The 20,082-nt window shown below is 46.2% G+C and overlaps 1 protein-coding gene and 2 long non-coding RNA genes across 4 annotated transcripts; 1 reads left to right on the top strand and 2 right to left on the bottom strand.

Annotated features, from left to right (window-relative positions):
• Positions 1–1,010: 1,010 nt before the first annotated feature.
• LOC120299856 lies at positions 1,011–5,865 on the bottom strand. 2 transcript variants are annotated; one of them, XR_005554491.1, is made up of 5 exons: positions 5,278–5,865; positions 4,456–5,106; positions 2,538–3,424; positions 1,650–2,339; positions 1,011–1,442 (listed from the first exon to the last, which is right to left on the bottom strand). It is a non-coding gene; the product is annotated as an uncharacterized LOC120299856 (long non-coding RNA). The 2 variants fall into 2 exon arrangements; XR_005554492.1 differs by lacking the exons at positions 4,456–5,106; positions 5,278–5,865 and adding an exon at positions 3,603–3,892.
• Positions 5,866–6,014: 149 nt separating this feature from the next.
• LOC120299838 lies at positions 6,015–9,457 on the bottom strand. The gene is made up of 3 exons (XR_005554488.1): positions 9,324–9,457; positions 6,468–7,510; positions 6,015–6,288 (listed from the first exon to the last, which is right to left on the bottom strand). It is a non-coding gene; the product is annotated as an uncharacterized LOC120299838 (long non-coding RNA).
• A 3,824-nt stretch (positions 9,458–13,281) lies between these two features.
• On the top strand, positions 13,282–19,992 carry TBCB (tubulin folding cofactor B). The gene is made up of 6 exons (XM_039325080.1): positions 13,282–13,469; positions 17,009–17,152; positions 17,446–17,542; positions 18,229–18,420; positions 18,800–18,872; positions 19,324–19,992. The coding sequence occupies exons 1-6, from the start codon at positions 13,359–13,361 to the stop codon at positions 19,439–19,441; spliced, it is 735 nt and encodes a 244-aa protein (XP_039181014.1). The 5' UTR covers positions 13,282–13,358; the 3' UTR covers positions 19,442–19,992.
• The last annotated feature ends 90 nt before the right edge of the window (positions 19,993–20,082 follow it).

Raw genomic sequence — 20,082 nt, 5'->3', positions numbered from 1 at the left:
CCAGCCCTTGCCATTTGCCCGCCTTCCCCTCCCAAGGCGCAAGCAGTCGCATCAGCCCCCCAGCCCTTGCCAGTTGCCCTCCCTCCCCTCCCAAGGTGCAAGCAGTCGCATCAGCCCCCCAGCCCTTGCCATTTACCTGCCCTCCCCTCCCAAGGCGCAAGCAGTCGCATCAGCCCCCCAGCCCTTGCCAGTTGCCCTCCCTCCCCTCCCAAGGCGCAAGAAGTCGCATCAACCCCCCAGCCCTTGCCAGTTGCCCGCCCTCCCCTCCCAAGGCGCAAGCAGTCGCATCAGCCCCCGAGCCCTTGCCAGTTGCCTGCCCCTCCCTCCCAAGGCGCAAGCAGTCGCATCAGCCCCCCCAGCCCTTGCCATTTACCCGCCCTCCCCTCCCAAGGCGCAAGAAGTCGCATCAACCCCCCAGCCCTTGCCAGTTGCCCTCCCTCCCCTCCCAAGGTGCAAGCAGTCGCATCAGCCCCCCAGCCCTTGCCATTTACCTGCCCTCCCCTCCCAAGGCGCAAGCAGTCGCATCCGCCCCCCCCAGCCCTTGCCAGTTGCCTCCTCCCCTCCCAAGGCGCAAGAATCCGCATCACCCCCCGTCCCTTGCCAGTTGCCCGTGCCCTCTCCCTCCCAAGGCGCAAGCAGTCGCATCAGCCCCCCAGCCCTTGCCAGTTGCCCGCCCTTCCCTCCCAAGGCGCAAGCAGTCGCATCAGCCCCCCAGCCCTTGCCAGTTGCCCGCCCTTCCCTCCCAAGGCGCAAGCAGTCGCATCAGCCCCCCAGCCCTTGCCCTTTGCCCTCCCTTCCCTCCCAAGGCGCAAGCAGTCGCATCAGCCCCCCAGCCCTTGCCAGTTGCCCGCCCTTCCCTCCCAAGGCGCAAGCAGTCGCATCAGCCCCCCAGCCCTTGCCAGTTGCCCGCTCTTCCCTCCCAAGGCGCAAGCATTCCCAGCAGCCACACTGCCCTTGACGTTTGTCTGTATGCCCCCCCCCCCAACCCGCTGTAAGGGTATAAACTGCTCCGGCCTTGCTACTCCTCTTTTGTTTGAGTTATGAGTCAAGCTGTCTTTGTGAAGATGCCCTTGAGATGCCCCTCCCTCCATTGTCTTAAGGAGACCTGCAGAGAGACACACCTATTCAGTGTGAGTGTCACATAGAGGAAGCTCAGGGACTGAAAGACCTCTACAAATAAGTCATCACTATTATTTACACGATGGGTTGGCATGTGGAATGCTTCTGTGGCCCCTCCCAAGTGGTAAGAACTACGGAATAGTATAAAATCTATCATTTAAAAGTGAGTTGTGATTGACTTGGTGAAGGAACATTCTTGATGGAGATCATATTCATTCTTGATGGAGATCATATTCATTCTTGTGTTCCATTCCTTCTTCTTCCATCAACGCCGCAGGCTGACAGCTGAGTGTTCTGTCTTCTAAGGTGATGTAGCGTACACGCTTTTGAGATTAAAAAAAATCAAAGTTATATCAGCTGCCACTGGAGTTTTGCTATTAAGAATGCATAATACACCACAGTTACTATTACCTCAGATGCAGGTATTACCCTTACTTACCTAGGCATAAGGGACCATTAATTAGTGGGAGACCATACACCTCCCTCCATATCCCAAAACTTTGAAGAATACAAGGCTCAGCTAAACTTACCTCATAGTGTAGGTCACATCACAGCCGAAGGCTAAAACGGTTAGGCTGGAGACATTTTCTTGCTCTCTTCTTTTCTTCTTCTTTCGCTTTTCCTTCTTCCTCTGCCATGCCCAGCAAGTCTTGTCTCTTTCGAGGAACATTGGCAACAGGCGTGCAAATGTTCCTCCCCTCAATCTCAGAGATTCAAAAATCTTTCATACATCAATGGCCACACCTAGCATTAAAAAGGGCCATTGAGGGATTTCCTTTCTAGTTCTAAGAACCATCGCCATGGCTAAATTTATGCCAGGCAGAAAACTATAGAATCTATTATTAATCACTAGCCACACACTGCTCATTTAAAAGGGGCAGTGAGGTTTCATTTCTGGTTCTAAGAACCATTGCCAGGGCTAAAATTATGCCAGGCAGAAAACTATAAAATCTATAATTCATCACCATCCATGCCTAGGATTAAATAGGGCCATTGAGGAGGGTTTTTTTGGTTCTAATAACCATTGCCATGGCTAAATTTACAGCAGGCAAGAATGCTCTAAAAAATCTATCATCTAAAGGTGAGTTGTGATTGACTTGGTGAAGGGGCATTCTTGATGGAGATCATATTCATTCTTGCGTTCCATTCCTCCTTCTTCCATCAATGCCGCAGGCTGAAAGCTGAGTCTTCTGTCTTCTAAGGTGGTGTAGAATACATGCCTTTAAGATAAAAAAAATACCTAACATTACTTCAGCTGCTATTGGAGTTTTACTTCTAAGAATGCACAGTACGTAGTGTTTACTATTACCTCAGTTGCAGGTGTTACTTACCTAGGAAGGACCATTCAGTAGTGAAAGATCATCCATCTCCCTCCATATCATAAAACTTTGAAGAATACAAGTCCCAGCTAAACTTACCTCACAACGTAGGATGCCACATCACAGCCGAAGGGCTTGAGATGGAGACATTTTCATGCTCTTCTTTCTTCCTTCTTTTCCTTCTTCCTCTGCCCACGTCCCTTTCGAGGAACATTGGCAGCAGGCGTGCAATTGTTCCTCCCCTCAATCTCAGAGATTCAAAAATCTTTCATAGATCAATGGCCACACCTAGCATTAAAAAGGGCCATTGAGGGATTTCCTTTCTGGTTCTAAGAACCATCGCCATGGCTAAAATTACACCAGGCAGAAAACTATAAAATCTATTATTAATCCCCAGCCCCATATTGGTCATTTAAAGGGGCCAATGAGGTTTTATTTCTAGTTCTAAGAACCATCGCCATGGCTAGAATTATGCCAGGCAGAAAACTATAAAATCTATTATTAATCCCAAGCCCCATATTGGTCATTTAAAGGGGCTGCTGAGGTTTTTTTTCTGGTTGTAAGAACCATCGCCAGGACTAAAATTACACCAGGCAGAAAACTATAAAATCTATTATTAATCACCGGCCACACACTGGACATTTAAAGGGGCCAATGAGGTTTTTTTTCTGGTTCTAAGAACCATCGCCATGGCTAAATTACACCAGGCAGAAAACTATAAAATCTATAATCCACAGCCATGCCCAGAATTAAATAGGGCCATTGAGGAGGTTTTTTTGGTTCTAATAACCATCGCCATGGCTAAATTTACAGCAGGCAAGAATGGTATCTAATCTGTCATCTAAAGGTGAGTTGTGATTGACGTGGTGAAGGGGCATTCTTGATGGAGATCATATTCATTCTTGCGTTCCATTCCTCCTTCTTCCATCAATGCCGCAGGCTGACAGCTGAGTCTTCTGTCTTCTAAGGTGGTGTAGAGTACATGCCTTTGAGATAAAAAAGACCTAACATTACTTCAGCTGCCATTGGAGTTTTACTCCTAAGAATGCACAGTACGTAGTGCTTACTATTACCTCAGTTGCAGGTATTACTTACCTAGGAAGGACCATCCACCTCCCTCCATATCATAAAACTTTGAAGAATACAAGTCCCAGCTAAACTTACCTCACAACATAGGAGGCCACATCACAGCCGAAGGGCTTGAGCTGGAGACATTTTCATGCTCTCTTCTTTCTTCTTCGTTCTTTTCCTTCTTCCTCTGCCCACCTCCCTTTCAAGGAACATTGGCAGCAGGCGTGCAATTGTTCCTCGCCTCAATCTCAGAGATTCAAAAACTCTAACATCTTTTATAGATCAATGGCCACACCTAGCATTAAAAAGGGCCATTGAGGGATTTCCTTTCTAGTTCTAAGAACCATCGCCATGGCTAAATTTACACCATGCAGAAAACTATAAAATCTATTATTAATCACTGGCCACACACTGGTCATTTAAAGGGGCCTCTGAGGTTTCATTTCTGGTTCTAAGAACCATTGCCAGGGCTAAAATTACGCCAGGCAGAAAACTATAAAATCTGTTATCCATCAACAGCCATGCCTAGGATTAAATAGGGCCATTGAGGAGGTTTTTTTGGTTCTAACAACCATTGCCATGGCTAAATTTACAGCAGGCAAGAATGCTCTAAAATCTATCATTTAAAGGTGAGTTGTGATTGACTGGTGAAGTAGCATTCTTGATGGAGATCATATTCATTCTTGCGTGCCATTCCTCCTTCTTCCATCAACGCCGCAGGCTGACAGCTGAGTCTTCTGTCTTCTAAGGTGGTGTAGAGTACATGCCTTTGAGATAAAAAAAGACCTAACATTACTTCAGCTGCCATTGGAGTTTTACTCCTAAGAATGCACAGTACGTAGTGCTTACTATTACCTAAGTTGCAGGTGTTACTTACCTAGGAAGGACCATCCACCTCCCTCCATATCATAAAACTTTGAAGAATACAGGTCCCAGCTAAACTTACCTCACAACATAGGAGGCCACATCACAGCCGAAGGGCTTCAGCTGGAGACATTTTCATGCTCTCTTCTTTCTTCTTCTGCTTCTGTTTCTTCCTCAGTCGTGCCCAGCAGGTCTTGTCTCTTTCGAGGATCTTTTGGCAGCAGGTGTGCGATCGTTCCTCCACTCAGTCTGCAAAGCTAGAAAACCCTAATCTCTTTTCTAGATCAACGGCCACAGCTAATATTAAAAATGGCTGTTGAGGTTTTATTTCGGGTTCTAAAAACCATCTCCAGGGCATGAAAACAATACCGCAATCAAGGAACGGTCAAAGAACCTAACAACAAATAGCGCAACTAAGAACCACTAAGACTATTTTCAACAATACTGAAAGAAGCCACTCAAACATAACCTGACAGCAAGCCACACTCCCTTCTACTAGCACTGATGATGTTCCCTAGTTGGGTAATGAAAAATCTACGAGAAAGCCACCAAGTTCACAGAGCACCAAGGATGCCTCATTTCAACTTTGAGCCATAAATATTCTCCTTTATTGGTATTCCTCACATTAAAAAGCATCATCATGCTTACTTTCATTTATAAGAATTAAACCATCTGTCTTACTGTTGGTGTCTTCTTCTTCGTCTACAGGTCAGCTTGGATTCATGCCTTCGAACTAAAAAAATCAACGTTACTTCAGCTGCCACTGGAGTTTTACTCCTAAGAATGCACAATACACAATGCTTACTACTATCCCAGACATAGGTGGTATACTTATCTAAACATAATGGACCACCTCCCTCCATATCCTAAAACTTTGAAGAATACAAGACTCGGCTAAACTTACCTCACAGTGTAGGACGCCACATCACAGGGATTGCGCTGGAGACATTTTCATGCTCTCTTCTTTATTCTTTTACTTTTTCTTCTTCTGCCATGCCCAACAAGTTGTCTCTTTCAAGGAACATTGGCAGCAGTTGTGCAATTGTTCCTCCCCTCAATCTCAGAGATTCAAAAACTCTAACATCTTTTATAGATCAACGGCCACACTTAGCATTAAATAGGGCCATTGAGGTTCTCTTTCTGGTTCTGAGAACCATCGCCATGGCTAAAATTATGCCAGGCATAAAACTATAAAATTTATTATTAATCACTGGCCACATACTGGTCATTTATAAGGGCCAATGAGGTTTTGTTCTGGTTCTAAGAACCATCGCCAGGCTAAAATTACGCCAGGCAGAAAACTATAAAATCTATTATTAATCACTGGCCACACACTGGTCATTTAAAGGGGCCAATGAGGTTTTGTTCTGGTTCTAAGAACCATCGCCAGGCTAAAATTACGCCAGACAGAAAACTATAAAATCTATAATCCATCAACAGCCATGCCTAGGATTAAATAGGGCCATTGAGGAGGTTTTTTTGGTTCTAATAACCATCGCCAGGCTAAAATTACGCCAGGCAGAAAACTATAAAATCTATTATTAATCACTGGCCACACACTGGTCATTTAAAAGGGCCAGTGAGGTTTCATTTCTGGTTCTAAGAACCATTGCCAGGTCTAAAATTATGTTAGGCAGAAAACTATAAAATCTATAATCCATCAACAGCCATGCCTAGGATTAAATAGGGCCATTGAGGAGGATTTTTTGGTTCTAATAACCATTGCCATGGCTAAATTTACAGCAGGCAAGAATGCTCTAAAAAATCTATCATCTAAAGGTGAGTTGTGATTGACTTGGTGAAGTATCATTCTTGATGGAGATCATATTCATTCTTGCGTTCCATTCCTACTTCCATCAATGCCGCAGGCCGACAGCTGAGTCTTCTGTCTTCTAAGGTGGTGTAGAATACATGCCTTTGAGATAAAAAAAGACCTAACATTACTTCAGCTGCCATTGGAGTTTTACTCCTAAGAATGCACAGTACGTAGTGCTTACTATTACCTCAGTTGCAGGTGTTACTTATCTAGGAAGGACCATCCACCTCCCTCCATATTCCAAAACTTTGAAGAATACAAGACTCGGCTAAACTTACCTCACAGCGTAGGACGCCACATCACAGCCGAAGGGCTTGAGCTGGAGACATTTTCATGCTCTCTTCTTTCTTCTTTTTCTTTTGTTTCTTCCTCAGTCGTGCCCAGCAAGCGTTGTCTCTTTCGAGGAACTTTTGGCAGCAGGTGTGCGATTCTTCCTCCGCTCAGTCTGCAAAGCTAGAAAACCCTAACCTCAACGGCCACAGCTAATATTAAAAATGGCCATTGAGGTTTTATTTCAGGTTCTAAAAACCATCGCCATGGCAAGAAAACAATACCGCAATCAAGGAACGGTCAAAGAAGCTAACCACAAATACCACAACAAAGGACCTCCAAGACCATTTTCAACAACACTGAAAAAAGCTACTCGAACATAAACTGACAGCAAACCACACTCCCTTCTACTAGCACTGATGATGTTCCCTAGTTTGCTAATGAAACGTCTACAAGAAAACCACCAAGCTCAGAGAGCACCAAGGACGCCTTATTTCTAGTGTGAGACGATTGCAAAGGATTGCCTTCCAGTTTGAGTCTCACTGAGGGGGTCCTCAGGCATTGGAGGAGTGGACCCTGTTCACTCTACCAGTGTGATTCGCCCTCAGTGCGTGCTCAGGGACTGAAAGGGTCACCCAGGCCCACCCCAGAGAGGACTTCCAGTGTGAGTCCCCCACAGTGTTTGCTCAGGGATTCAATGAGACAGGTAGCAGTTTGCTTCCCCGGCTCATTCAGTGTGAGTGTCACAGAGTGGAAGCTCAGGGACCGAAAGACCTCCACCAGGGGGGGCATCACCAAAATCGCCATGTCTGTGGGTATGTGGGATGCTCCTAGGACCCTGTCTAATTCTAAGAACCGCAGCTAATAGTTAAACTTGTGACAGCTCAGATTTTTTTTTTTACCATTGATACTTTGTAAACAATTTTTGCAGGAATAAACATGTTGCAAACAGTATCTGCCAGGCTTCCACACTTTCATGATATACTGGAGAATGAATTAAACCATCTGTCTTACTGTTGATGTCTTCTTCTTCGTCTATATGGATTCATGCCTTTGAAATTAAAAAAAATCAACATCACCAAATGACCAGCTTATGTTCAGAGACTAGAAAAGCAATCAATCAAAAGGGGATTTTTGTGTTTTGTCCTACGAGTGAAAGAAGACAATAATGAATTGAAACAATTGTCCCCTTGAGAATTCTTCAGACCATGCAACTAGTCATCTTTTACATGTTTTGCTTCATTTGAGGACTTGAGCCTTGACTAAAATTTCCTCAGGTCCCAAGAGTTGACTTGGGAGAAAATAAGGGCAACTCCAGATACTGAAGCAATTTCCTGAGAGTTAAGCCAGGTCTTGGGCCTGAAGTAATTTTAGTTAACTTTCACCTCTACTTATTTGAAATACTTTTTAGCCTGCAAGGACATGGCTAAGATAACCTCACTTTACCCCCAAGCTAATTTTAACTCTCATTCCCTGTGGTGGTTTGGGTCCCTTTTAAAAGGACATAATAATAATAAAGTTGGAAGGGATCTTGGAGGTCATCTAGTCCAACCCCCTGCTCAGGCAGGAAACCCTATACCATTTCAGACAAATGGCTGTCCATGCTGAGATTATCTCAGGTTCCATCAATATTTTACTCTAAGGACCTGAGCCTTGGCTAAAATTGCCTCAGGCCTCCAGAATTGACTTTATTTCAAGAAAATAAGTCCAATTCCCTAACCTGAAGTAATTTTAGTTAACTTTTTTATTTAGTTACTTGAATTAGCTAGTCCTCTACATATTTTGCTTCTTTTAAGGATTTGAGCCTTGACCAAAACTTCCTCAGGTCCCAAGAGCTGACTTTATTCAAGAAAGGGCAACTCCAGGGACTGAAGTCATTTTGCCTTTAAGCTAATTTTAATGCTTGTTCACCTGTGGTAGTTTAGCCCTTTTAACTACACCTGGCTAAAATTGCCTCAGCTTACTGCATGGACATGGCTAAAATTATCTCAGATTTACTCCAACATTTTATTCTAAGAACTTGAAGTCCTGGCTAAAATTCCCTCAGGCACCAAGAATTCACTTTATTCCCGAGAGGAAGGTCCGCTCCTGAGGCAATTTTATCTTTAAAGTTAATTTTAACTCTTATTCACCTGTGGTGGTTTGGTCCTTTTTTAAAAACAACATGGCTGAAATTATCTCAGGTTCCACCAAAATTTTAAAAACCTGCGCTTTGACTAGAATTACTTCAAGACACAGCGGTTTGCGTTATTCCCCGTATCTTTAGTGACCTGTGGTATTGGCGTCCTTTGAATAAAACACCGTTGAGATATTACCTTAGCCACCCGTGCGTTTTACTCCAAAGAATACACGCGGCGCTTAAAATTATCACAGGTGCTATCCTGACTCCCCGAGACCAATAAGCTATTAATTAGCTAAAGAACTCGCGCTCCCCTCAGTATCTTACAACGTAGAAAAGTCTCCGCTAGAATTACCTCAAAGCTCAAAAGGCCCTGCCCGGCCTCGAGCTGGAGGGCTTGGGCCGCGGGAACGCCAGAGAGAGACTTTTTAGCCCCCCGGCGCCCCGCAGCATCGGCCCTTTCTGTTCCACCAAAATTTTAAGAACTTGAGTTTTGACTAAAATGACTTCAAGACCCAGCAATTTGCCAAGACTTGAGACAAGTGTCTTTAGGGACCTGTGGTATTGGCGTCGTGTGAATAAAACACCGTCGAGATATTACCTCAGCCACCCCTGGCGTTTTATTCCAAAGAATACGCGCCGCGCTTAGAATTACCACAGGGGCTATTAATTCGCTCAAGAACTCGCGCTCCCCTCACGCTCCCCTCAGGCATCTTACAGCTAGAAAAGTCTCCGCTAGAATTACCTCAAAAGCTCAAAAGGCCCTGCCCGGCCTCGAGCTCGAGGGCTTGGGCCGCGGGAGCACCGGAGAGAGACATTTTGGCCCCCCGGCGCCCCGCAGCATCGTCCCTTTCGGGGACCGAGAGACGCGGTAGCGGCGTCTGCTGCCTGGGCAGCGCGCTCGCTTTGCTTTTTTGCACTCAGCCTAAGGAGCCCGCCGACTTTTTAAATGTCCCCGCCTCTCGGAGAAGGGACAGACTGCTCAGCCAATCCTAGAGGAGCATTTTCGGAGAAGCCAATCACGGGCGAGATGGGCGAGCAGAAAGAAACCCGCTAGGCGGTCCGAGGGCGCTGGGCGGGAAGGGCGCGTGCTCCTGCGCGCGAAAACACAGGTGTGATCGGTCTGCTGTCTCCCCTGCTCGCGGGGCGGTTGCCATGGAGACGGGTGTGGAGCGCGGGAAGGCTCATCACGGCCAGATGGGTCTCGGCCGCACAGGTGAAGGCGATTAGGCGGCTGCGACGCTGGGTATGGGTGTGAAATGCCTTGTCCTCAAGGTTCCTCCCCCCCCTGCTTAAAATGCTCACTTTTTTCAAAAATATCTGAAAATGTAATATATACAAAAAAATAATAAAAATAAAACTATGGTTATATATACAGTATAGGAGATACTTTGGACTACAGGTCCCATTAGCCGGCCTTGTGGGAGGGGTGATGGGGATTGCCTCTCTTACAACAGATTGCCATTCTGGTTGGTGGGTCGTCCCCTCCACCTAAAATTCAAAGCTCTTTTTCTGTTTTTTGTTTGCATCTTCTCCTCCCTGTCATAATCTTGCCAGGCAGCCCTTGGTTTTATTTTGAATTATTTTTTTCAGTCTTTTTTTCTTTAAGAAAAAAAAAAATCCAGAGCTGGTTTATTTTGCTTTCCTTTGCTTTCTAGGATTCTGCTAAAATGTTATAACAGAGTTTCTGAAACATAGTGTCTTGCCCAATGAAAGAAATTGACTCAAATTTGAAAATATTTTTTCCTTTTTCTATTATTGGAACTCTTCCCTACCCACAATTAAATGTTTTCAAAAGAAGTCCGATACATTTATATCCCCATAAGGATTTTAATACATTTTAATGAGACCCCTCTCAACATTTTCCACCATGTTGTGCCCTCTAGATAGAGTCTAGAAAGAGTGCAGAGAAGAGCAAACACAGATGATTAGGGATCTGGAGGCTAAAATATATGAAGAATGGTTGCAGGAATTGGGTATATCTAATTCAGGGGTCTCCAAACTTGGCAACCTTTAACTTGTGGGCTTCAATTTTCAGAATTCCCCAGATAACTTGGATGGCTGGGAAATTCTGGGAATTGAAGTTCATACGTCTTAAAGTTGCCAAGTTTTTGAGACCCCTGGTCTAATTTCATGAAAAGGAGGATTAGGGGTGACATGATAGTCTTCCAATATTTGATGGGCTGCCACAAAGAGGGTGTCCACCTGTTCTCCAAAGAACCCAAAGGCAGGACAAAAAGCAACAGGTGGAAACTAATCAAGGAGAGAAGCATGCTAGAACTAAGGAGAAATTTTCTGACAGTTAGAACAATTAACCAGTGGAACCACCTGCCTCCAGAAGTTTTGGGTGCTCCATCACTGGAGGTTTTTAAGAAGAGATTGGACAGCCATTTGTCTGGAATGGTATGGACTAAGGGTGTCCAACCTTAGGATCTGTAAGACTTGTGGAACTTTAAGACTTGTGGGTTTCCCCATGCTGGCTGGGGAATTCTGGCCATTGAAGTTCACAAGTTCACAGTCTTAAAGTTCCAAGGTTGTATACCTCTGTATAGATCTCCTGCTCGACGACTAGAAAACCTCCAAGGTCCCTTCCCACTTGTTTTTTTGTTATCCTTTCTGTGTCCCAGTAAAATATTCATTTATTCTTCTGCCAACTTTGAGTTTCATAAGCCCAATTGATGTCCATGCAGAGCTGACATGCTATAAGATGGGTGTGGTCACAAAATAAATTGAAAGAGATCAAGGAAACACCTAGAAATTGCATTCCCACAGTAGGCTATTTTGGCTTAATGTTGTCTTAATGTGTTGAATTGGGTTAAGACTATCTGTATGTTATTGGAAGGCACCAGTTCTAGTTCCTACATGGTCTCCAGAGCTCCTTGGAGTCCATCACTGTGACCAGTATTGGACCTCCTCGCTCCTGGTCCTGCCCAAATTGTCTCTGTTGCAGGTGAAGAAGATTGCTGCTGAATATTATGACAACCGTCCCTATCCCCAGTCCTGGGGCCTCGTTCTTTGGGACTTCATTTTGAATGAGAGGCTGGGCCCTTTCAGCCACTTGAAGAGAACCTACAAGAAGGTGAAGAGGAGGGGCGTTGAGGGTTCCCCTTCTCTCTTCAAGGGACTTCTTCCTCCCAGATGCAAGTCCAGGAACCAGGATCAGATGACGGCCTTCATCGAAACTGCCCCAACAAAGTTCTTTGGAAAAATTAACAGAAAACCTTGAGAGATGCCCAGGCTGATGAGATGATGTCCAGAACCTTCAAAGGATGTTGTTCTGCATTGAGTTACATCCTTGGTCCAAGGTGACCCTGACCCACAACATCTCTGTAGGCTTTCAGGTGAAGTTTTCCCAACCAGAGCTTTTGCGTGCAGTAGAGATGGTCAGCGGTCCATCTGCAGCCTCTTCACAAGGCTCCATTTCTCTTGGAGTCTTTGCCACCCATTCCTGGATCAAGAGAAGTTGCTGTCTCCCATGGCCAAGCCTTCTTCTGCCTCCCTGGGTCCTGTTCCTAGACCCTTCCTGTGTGACCCCTTGCAGACTCACTCTCTCTCTCTCTCATCTGACGGAAGACATCTTCAGGGATAGCAGAGGCTGGATTTTGTCTGGAACCTGTGATGGGCTTTAATATTAAAAGTATCTGGAGCACTGAAAAGTTCTGCCTGATTCACCTGCAGTAATCCCTTAAAAAAATAATTGAAGGAATGCTTTTTTTCAGTTTAGAACTGCCAAACGATCAATAGAAGTGAGAAATGGGTATCCAATTCAAGAAGTGGTTGCAGGGAATTGAAGTCAGGCTGGGGAAGGAGAAGCTGGTTTGAGCTCCCACTTTTTGTGGTTTGAGCTCCCACTTTTTGTGCAGTGGTGGAACCTCTGTATGTATTTATCAGAGGGACATTTTATACTCTTAAGGCTGGAAGGGATTTTGAAGCTTTGCTAACTGGGGAATTCTGGGAGTTGAAGTTCCAAAGTCTTAAAAGTCGGGGAGGTTAGTCATCCCTGCCCCTGCACATTGTTTCAACCTGAGCGACTTTTAAGACTTAACCTTGCTTTTGTTGAGAAATACTGATTTATGCAATCCTTTTATTCAAAATGCATAACCTTGCTTTTCACACGAGAGGGAATGCCGTGATGGGTCCAAACTGTGCTTTTGCAAAGAATCTGCAATGAGTCAGGCTCCCTGGCTTCTTTCCCCAAGCTGGGGCACTGCAAGTCCCATGCTCCCCAGCCACGCACGTAGAAGACAATCCACGCCAGCGTCAAAGCAGGGGCTTTCCTTCCGCCGGACCCAATTGTAGACGAAGGCTGAGCCCCTCTTTCACTCCTCCGGTGCGAGGAGCCGCAGGACCCCCGTGCAAGGCCCCCACAAAAGCACCGCGCACTTGCGATTGCGGCTTTCGCTCCTCCGCACCCAGCCTGGCCTTTTCTCCACCAGCAGCTGCCCGGCTTCAGCCTTGCCCGCCCTTCTCCATCGCGCGTCCTCATTGGCCGCTTCTGCTCCCGCGAGATGTATCGCAACTTTCTATTGGCGGGCCTCCCTGCCCGGCCTTCGAGGCCGGATGAAGGGAGGGCGGGGCCGAGGGCAGAAACTCCGCAGGAGAAAGGAAGGCCGGGCCGCGCAGGACGCGGGCGGGGCAGGCGCGGCGAGCGGACAGGTGATTGGCCAGTGGGACGAGCGGCGCGGCGCTGATTGGCTGGCCGGAGGGAGCGGCCCGAGAAGGGGCCTGAGGCGGGGCGGCGGCGGCGGCACCGGGAGCAGCGACGGTGGCGGCGGCCGGGATGAGCGTGGCCGGGACCCCCGCGGTGGTGTCGATCTCCATCAGCAGCAGCCTTAACTCCTTCCGGGCCCTGAAGAGATATGGCCGGGGCCTCACCATCGCCGAGTTCAAGGTAGGGCGGGGAGCAGGCCACCCGCGCCCATCATCCCCAGCCCGATGGGAGAGGGAGTCCGTGGTCAGGCTGGTGGACTACAACTCCCATCCTCAGCGGCTCCTGGCACAGGTCCTTGCCCGGCCCTTGCCAGCCTCCCCCTCTCCCAGCCCATGAGGCCCTGCCGGCGTGGCTTAGGGATGTGGGAATCCACATGCCCCAAGTGCCCCGTGGAAGTTCTGGTGGCGGTTGGGGGGAGGGGTCTGGGCCATAACCCCTCCCTGCTCAGCCTACCTTGCAGGGCCCTTGTGGGGGAGAATGACAGAAAGCCGCCTTGGGAAAAGGGGGGGGGAGGGTCAGGCTGATGTATCAGCATCAAAAATTGTATTATATTTGTGAATGTTCTGCAAGGCAAAATGGGAGAGGATGGCAGCCCCAAGGGGGCATCGCTCTGCATTCACGCTGAGGATACATATAAGGCTTAATTCACCAGTAGATTTATCAGTAAGTTAGTAAATTAACATATAAATTTAACAAACGTGTGTGGGGGGGGGACACACATGTATATACAAATGCACGCAAATACATGTTTGTATATTTGTGTGTTTGTGTACACAGTGCACACACATACCTACCTAAAACTAGATAGATAGATAATAGATAGATAGATAGATAGATAGATAGATAGATAGATAGATAGATAGATAGATAGATAGATAGATAGATATGGATAGATAGATATGGATGGATAGATAGATAGATAGATAGATAGATAGATAGATAGATAGATAGATAGATAGATAGATAGATATGATATATGACTAGACTGATACATGATAGATGATATACAGATAATAAGGATGGAGAGAGGGAGAGAGAGGGGCATGTGTGCACACTGCAGGTACCCTCCGGGAGTCTTGGCCCAGAACTCCACTGCCAGCTGGGGATGATTGGACCTATAGGTCTCCCAGATCCAGGATGGGCTTAAACAGTGTTTGGATTGCTGCACTGTTCACAAGGACCCCTCCCACTTAAGGGAGCTCGCCCCACCTCATCCCTGAGGAAGAACCCACCATTGCTGAAGGAATGAGACTGGTGGCCCCATCAGGATTTATAGCTTCCCCCTCTTGCCTCTGATGGTTTCAGGTATCCTCACCCTGAAAAGAGATATGACTAGACGATCTCTAAGATCACTTCCCACTCATATATTCTGGGATTCTGCATTCTCTTTCCGGTTTTGGCTTTCCACACTGGGCTGTGAGTTGCTGTGACGACAGCTAAATAATGAAACACTTTATTAAAGCATTAATCTTTTAAGGTTTTAAAATAGAGCTGAGCCCCACCCCAAATTTGAAGGGGCTTCTTTTGCTGTAGACTCATTGCTGCATTTCGGGGACCCTGTGCCATTTTGCTGTCCATCAGTCATGGCAGCCAAATTGCAGTGGGAGTGCAGGTTTGATCCGAGGATTAAAAGCACCCTAAAAAGGCAAAAATCCCTCCCCCTTCGGCTCTTTTTGGAGGGCTTGTCTGACCCCCAAGGAAGAGAAAGATTCCTATGCCCAGGGAGAATCACCTGCACAGAGGGAAGCAATTCCCCGGAGTTTGTGCATCACAGTAGATTGTGTGCTCCTGATCATCCCTGGTTGTTATAAACGCAGGGCGCTTGCGCACACACACACACACACACACACAGCGGGTTCTCCACAGATGGCACTCTTTGATCCTCTGCCTGGTTTTGGCGGGCAAAGTGGCTGGTTTTGGCCACCTGGGCACTTCCCACCGAAACTGACTCCTTTAATTACCAGCCTCAGAAATAGGAGAGGCTCCCTGGATTTCCCAGACTACCTTGGTAGGTGCCTTCTCTCCCCCCCCCCTTTTTTTTTTTTTTTTTTTTGAGCTGCAACCCTCCAGACAGGCCACTGATCAACAGAATAACAGTCTCTGCATTGTGCATCCTGGCAGAGATTATCTGCAGCCTGGCAGCTGGCATTTCGTGCCCGGTTGGGTAAATCTGCCACTCAGCCTTGTGCCCTCTTTGCACAGCTCCAGCTTATGGCCTTATGCCAAGGGCTGGCTTTTTTTCCCTCTCCTTTGTACGGATGTGTGTCTGTCTGTCTGTATATTATATATAAGGTTGGTGATGAAAAATTTGCAGAGAATATTAAGAATAATACTTGCCAAGCCTGCCTTCTCCGTTCCGCTTTGTTAGCGCTGAACCACCCTTTGGCAGGCTGCGTTATTGTTGCCGAGAATTCATCAGAAGAGCAGTTTGTTTGCCATTCAGAGAATTGGGAATTAAAGTGGGATTTGATGCTCAGGAGAGTCCTTCTTTCTTTCTTTCTTTCTTTCTTTCTTTCTTTCTTTCTTTCTTTCTTTCTTTCTTTCTTTCTTTCTTTCTTTCTTTCTTTCTAGCTATTTAATTTGTAGCACCTCTGCCCTGCCACGCTGAAGCGATGACTCTTGATGGTTTAAAAGTTTCCACCCCGTGTTTGAAACGGATCAAAACATAAATAGGAAAGCAGTAATGGCAACAGCCTCCATATAGAAGCATGGACACACACAAAAGGAAGGGAAGGCCACATGAGCTACAGACTTGAGGAATTCCCTTCTGAAATAATTCAGTTTTGGAAAATTTGCAGGGAACTGAAAAGGAGGGGTCCAGTTGGTGGTGGTTGATGGGGCGAGAGACAAAAGTCCCCGCTCCCTTCCCATCCGTGCCCCTTGGTTTTAACGTTTCATTTATTTATTTGTGGTTCACCTTAATTGTAATGCTCTTAATCTTTTTATGCCTCCGTTTTATACTGCGGTGAGCCACCCAGAGTCAGATAATGAGATGGGTGGCGGATAAAGTGGAGAAATAAATGAAATTTTAGTGGAGCAAGTTCAGCAGCTCCACTTTCTATCCCATCAATGTTGCTGTACTTGCTGGTTCTGTTATCCCAAAGAGATCTTTAGCTGAACCTCCAGTCACAGTTAAGGATGGCTGGGAGATTCCACTTCCTTTCCTCCTGGCTCCGCTGCTTCCATACTGAATTGTTTTGAGGGGCCGGCTGAAATGGATGATGTTGGACCCAGAAGGTTGAGCCACTGCTGCAATCAAGGGCAAAGGGGGGGGGGAATGGCTGTGTTGCCAGTCACAGGCAATCCTCGATTTACAGACATTTGTTTAATGACCGTTCGAAGTTACCACGACACTGAAAGAAGTGACCTATGACCGTTTTTCATACGACCGTCGCAGCATCCCCAGGTCACGTGAGCAAATTTCAGACGCTTGGCAACTGACTCGTATTTATGACGGTCACAGTGTCCTGGGGTCCTGTGATCACTTTTGACTTAACAAGCCAAGTCCATGGGGAAGCCAGATTTGCTTAACGACCGTGTGACTAATTTAACAACTGCAGGGATTCACTTAGCCACTGCGGCAAGGAAGGTGGTAAAATGGGGCAAAACCTGCTTAACAAATGTCTCACTCAGCAATGGAAATTTTGGGCTCCATTGTGGTTGTAAGTTGAGGACTACTTGTACCTGCGAGGAATCCTGATGGGTTTTCTCTTTGCTAGTGCAAGCTGGAACTCGTCGTTGGAAGCCCAGCCTCCTGCATGGAACTCGAACTCTACACCCCGGACGACAAGTTTGTGATGAAGCTGGACCGCGATGAGGCCTTGCTGGGCTCGTACCCGATTGACGATGGATGCCGAATCCATGTGAGTCTGCATGGATTCCGGCTCTTTTCTTAAGGCTTCTTTCCCTATTGCAAAAAAACTTTATTAATTCTCTGAGGGTTGTTCTTGAGCCGAGGTCTCCAAACGTGCCTGTAAGACGTGTGGATTTCAACTCCCAGAATTCCCTAGCCAGCTATGAATTCTGGGAGCTGAAGTCCACAAGTCTTAAAGTCGCCACGTTTGGGGACCCTTGAGTTAGTTGAACAACATTCACCTTTGCTTCTGGACTGGAACCTACCAGTGACCTGAAGTGGATGCCTTCTTTGGCCCCGTAGGTGATAGACCGAAGCAGTGCAACAGTCGGGGAATACGAAGATGTCTCGAGGGTGGAGAAGTTCCAGATTTCGGATACTGAATACGACAAGCGAGCAGGTAAGAACAGAAGTCACGCCCTCCATGTGGGATGTTTGAGCAACAGACGCTTATTTATTCCAGAAGTGGGGTTTAGAGCAGGGGTGTCCAAAGTTGGCCATTTTAAGACTTGTGGACTTCAACTCCCAGAATTCCTCAGCCAGCCTGGAATTGCTGGGTGAAATGGAAATGGGGGTGGGAGGAAACCCCATCAGCCTTGAAGCTGACATCATTTCCCCTTCATTGAGAGAAGTAAATCTTATTTCTTAAGAATAACAATTGGATATTATATATTTATATGTAAAGAGAGAGAGACAGACAACAGATGGATATATATATATATATATATAATTTCCATCTGTTGTCTGTCTGTTTCTCTGTATACTGTATATCTATTCCCCAATCGATATATACATAAAAAATACAGATGTTGATATTACATATATAATATCTGTATGTATCTGTATGTATATATATGTATTCAATGTAATTTATATTATATATATTAAATATATAAATATTTGGTTCAGCTTCTGAGCAAAAAGCGTGGAAAAGGGTGGTCCCTTTGAGGTCTTCCTTTCCCAGTGATACAAGGTGGATGCTTTTATGAAAACCGAATTTTTAAAGACTTACCAATGGAGGGAGGTTGGCTTTTTTGGGGGGTCCCTACAAAAGGCCTCTGCTAAGCCACTGGCTCTGCCCCGCAGACACGGCCCGCTCGTTCATGAAGCGCAGCAAGCTGGGACAGTACAATAAGGAGGAAATGTCGAGGAAGGAGGCTGAGTTAGAGCAGAAGCTGATAGAGGAGAAAGCCCTGGCGGAGGCCATTTCCGTGGGGGCCAGGTGTGAAGTGCGAGCATCTGGGCAGCCCAGCAAACGGGGGATGGTGATGTACGTGGGTGAGTATTTGGCTTTTACGTCCAAGGTCCCAAAATCGCTTTTTAAGAGGGAACTGGACTTCGTTGGTTTTATTTTTTTCTTTGAAAAGGTTTCACTTCTCATCCAAGAAGCTTCTTCCATTCTGAAGAAGCTTCTTCAGTTCTGATAAATTGAAGAAGCTTCTTGGATGAGAAGCGAAACCTTTAAAAAAACACACACAACTAGATCTCTGCCTGTGTGGCTTGCTCTTGAAACACAGTGAACACAACTCTGATCCCTTTTTTGCTACTTTGAATTTCAGTAAATTGTTAGTTAGCCTGCTTCAATTGGCTGTCTGAAACAGTGCACACACAAGAGTTGGTTGAATACTTTTATGACTCTCTCTTTGGTTTTTCATAGGCTTAACAGAATTCAAACCTGGTTACTGGGTTGGGATCAAGTATGACGAACCTGTGGGAAAACATGATGGCAGGTAAATCCCCCTTTGCTCTGTTTTTGGCCTTGTAGCTGTCCACACGCCCCCTCTTGTGGGGTCCTGAGTTTCTGGCTGCGAAAAAGAGGGTCCACAGTGGAGAATTTTATTTTATTTCTTAATAAAATGTATATTGCAGGGGTCTCCAAACTTGACAGCTTTTAAGACTTATGTTAAGTCAGTAACATGGTTGTTAAGTGAATCTGGCTTCTCCACTGACTTTGCTTGTCAAAAGGTCCCAAAAGATGATCACATGATCACTGCAACCATCATAAATATGAGTTAATTTGCCAAGAGACCGAATTTTGATCACATGACCATGGGGATGCTGCAGTGGACATAAGTGTGAAAAATGGTCTTAAGTCACTTGCTTCAGTGCCATCGTAACTTCAACCGCATTTGATCCATGTGCTCATTTGGTGCTATTTCCTTTCCTTTCCTTTCCTGACAGCGTCAACGGCAAGCAATATTTTGAGTGCCAGCCAAAGTACGGAGCCTTTGTGAAGCCTCAGCATGTCACCGTGGGGGACTTCCCAGAAGAGGACTATGGGCTGGATGATGAAATGTGAGGGAAGCAGAAGGAGGAGGGAAGCGGAGAGGATCTCCACAGCCCCTGCTTGCTGACAGAGCCTCCCCGGTTGCCGCTGTTTCCGCAGAGCACCGCTGCACTCTGATTCCAAGTCGGGGGTAGCTTGAGTGAAGCAGAAGAACTGTGTGTTTCGACGTGTTCGTTGTTTGTCCCTTTCCCCTGGTTGTCTCTGTTCAGTGAAGATGCCGCATTGCCTGATTTTTTCCATGCACACCCTTTAGGTCAGTAACAGAGAACCAGAATGTCTTTGATTGTGGTAGCCATTTGGGGGAGGGAGAGATAACGGTGATGTCTCCCCAAATTTCCCGTGACAGCGAGTGGAAACTGAGATTGAGGGTTCTGAACAGATGTATATACAACTCTGGTTTCGAAACAAAACAAAATCTAAACCGAATCATTTTGATGACACTTTTTTTTTTTTCCATTGTGGGTCTTTGTGGTTCCGTTTTGTTTTTGTGCTGCTCGAAGATGCTGTGTGATCATTACAAATTAAAAGTTTTGGAAGAGGGGGTCAGATACATTCCAGACAAACGTGCTTCAGTGTGAATTTCTTTTCTCTCTCTCCAGGCAAGCAAAAACAGGGAAGGAAATTTTCAGAAATGTGGCCTTAAGCCAAGTCAA

This window comes from Crotalus tigris, unplaced genomic scaffold (assembly GCF_016545835.1).
Source record: "Crotalus tigris isolate CLP2741 ecotype Arizona unplaced genomic scaffold, ASM1654583v1 scf7180000024316.1084291, whole genome shotgun sequence".
NCBI lineage: Eukaryota > Metazoa > Chordata > Lepidosauria > Squamata > Viperidae > Crotalus > Crotalus tigris.
Note: the sequence above shows the minus strand (reverse complement) of the source record. Positions and strands in the feature narration are given on the sequence as shown.

What these genes read in the sequence shown, in the direction of transcription:
- TBCB (XM_039325080.1), top strand. Translation starts at nt 13,359, where the DNA reads ATGAGCGTGGCCGGGACCCCCGCGGTGGTGTCGATCTCCATCAGCAGC. An exon ending in TGAATACGACAAGCGAGCAG is followed by an intron (nt 17,543 to 18,228) that starts GTAAGAACAGAA and finishes TCTGCCCCGCAG; the next exon opens with ACACGGCCCGCTCGTTCATG. An exon ending in GGGGATGGTGATGTACGTGG is followed by an intron (nt 18,421 to 18,799) that starts GTGAGTATTTGG and finishes GGTTTTTCATAG; the next exon opens with GCTTAACAGAATTCAAACCT.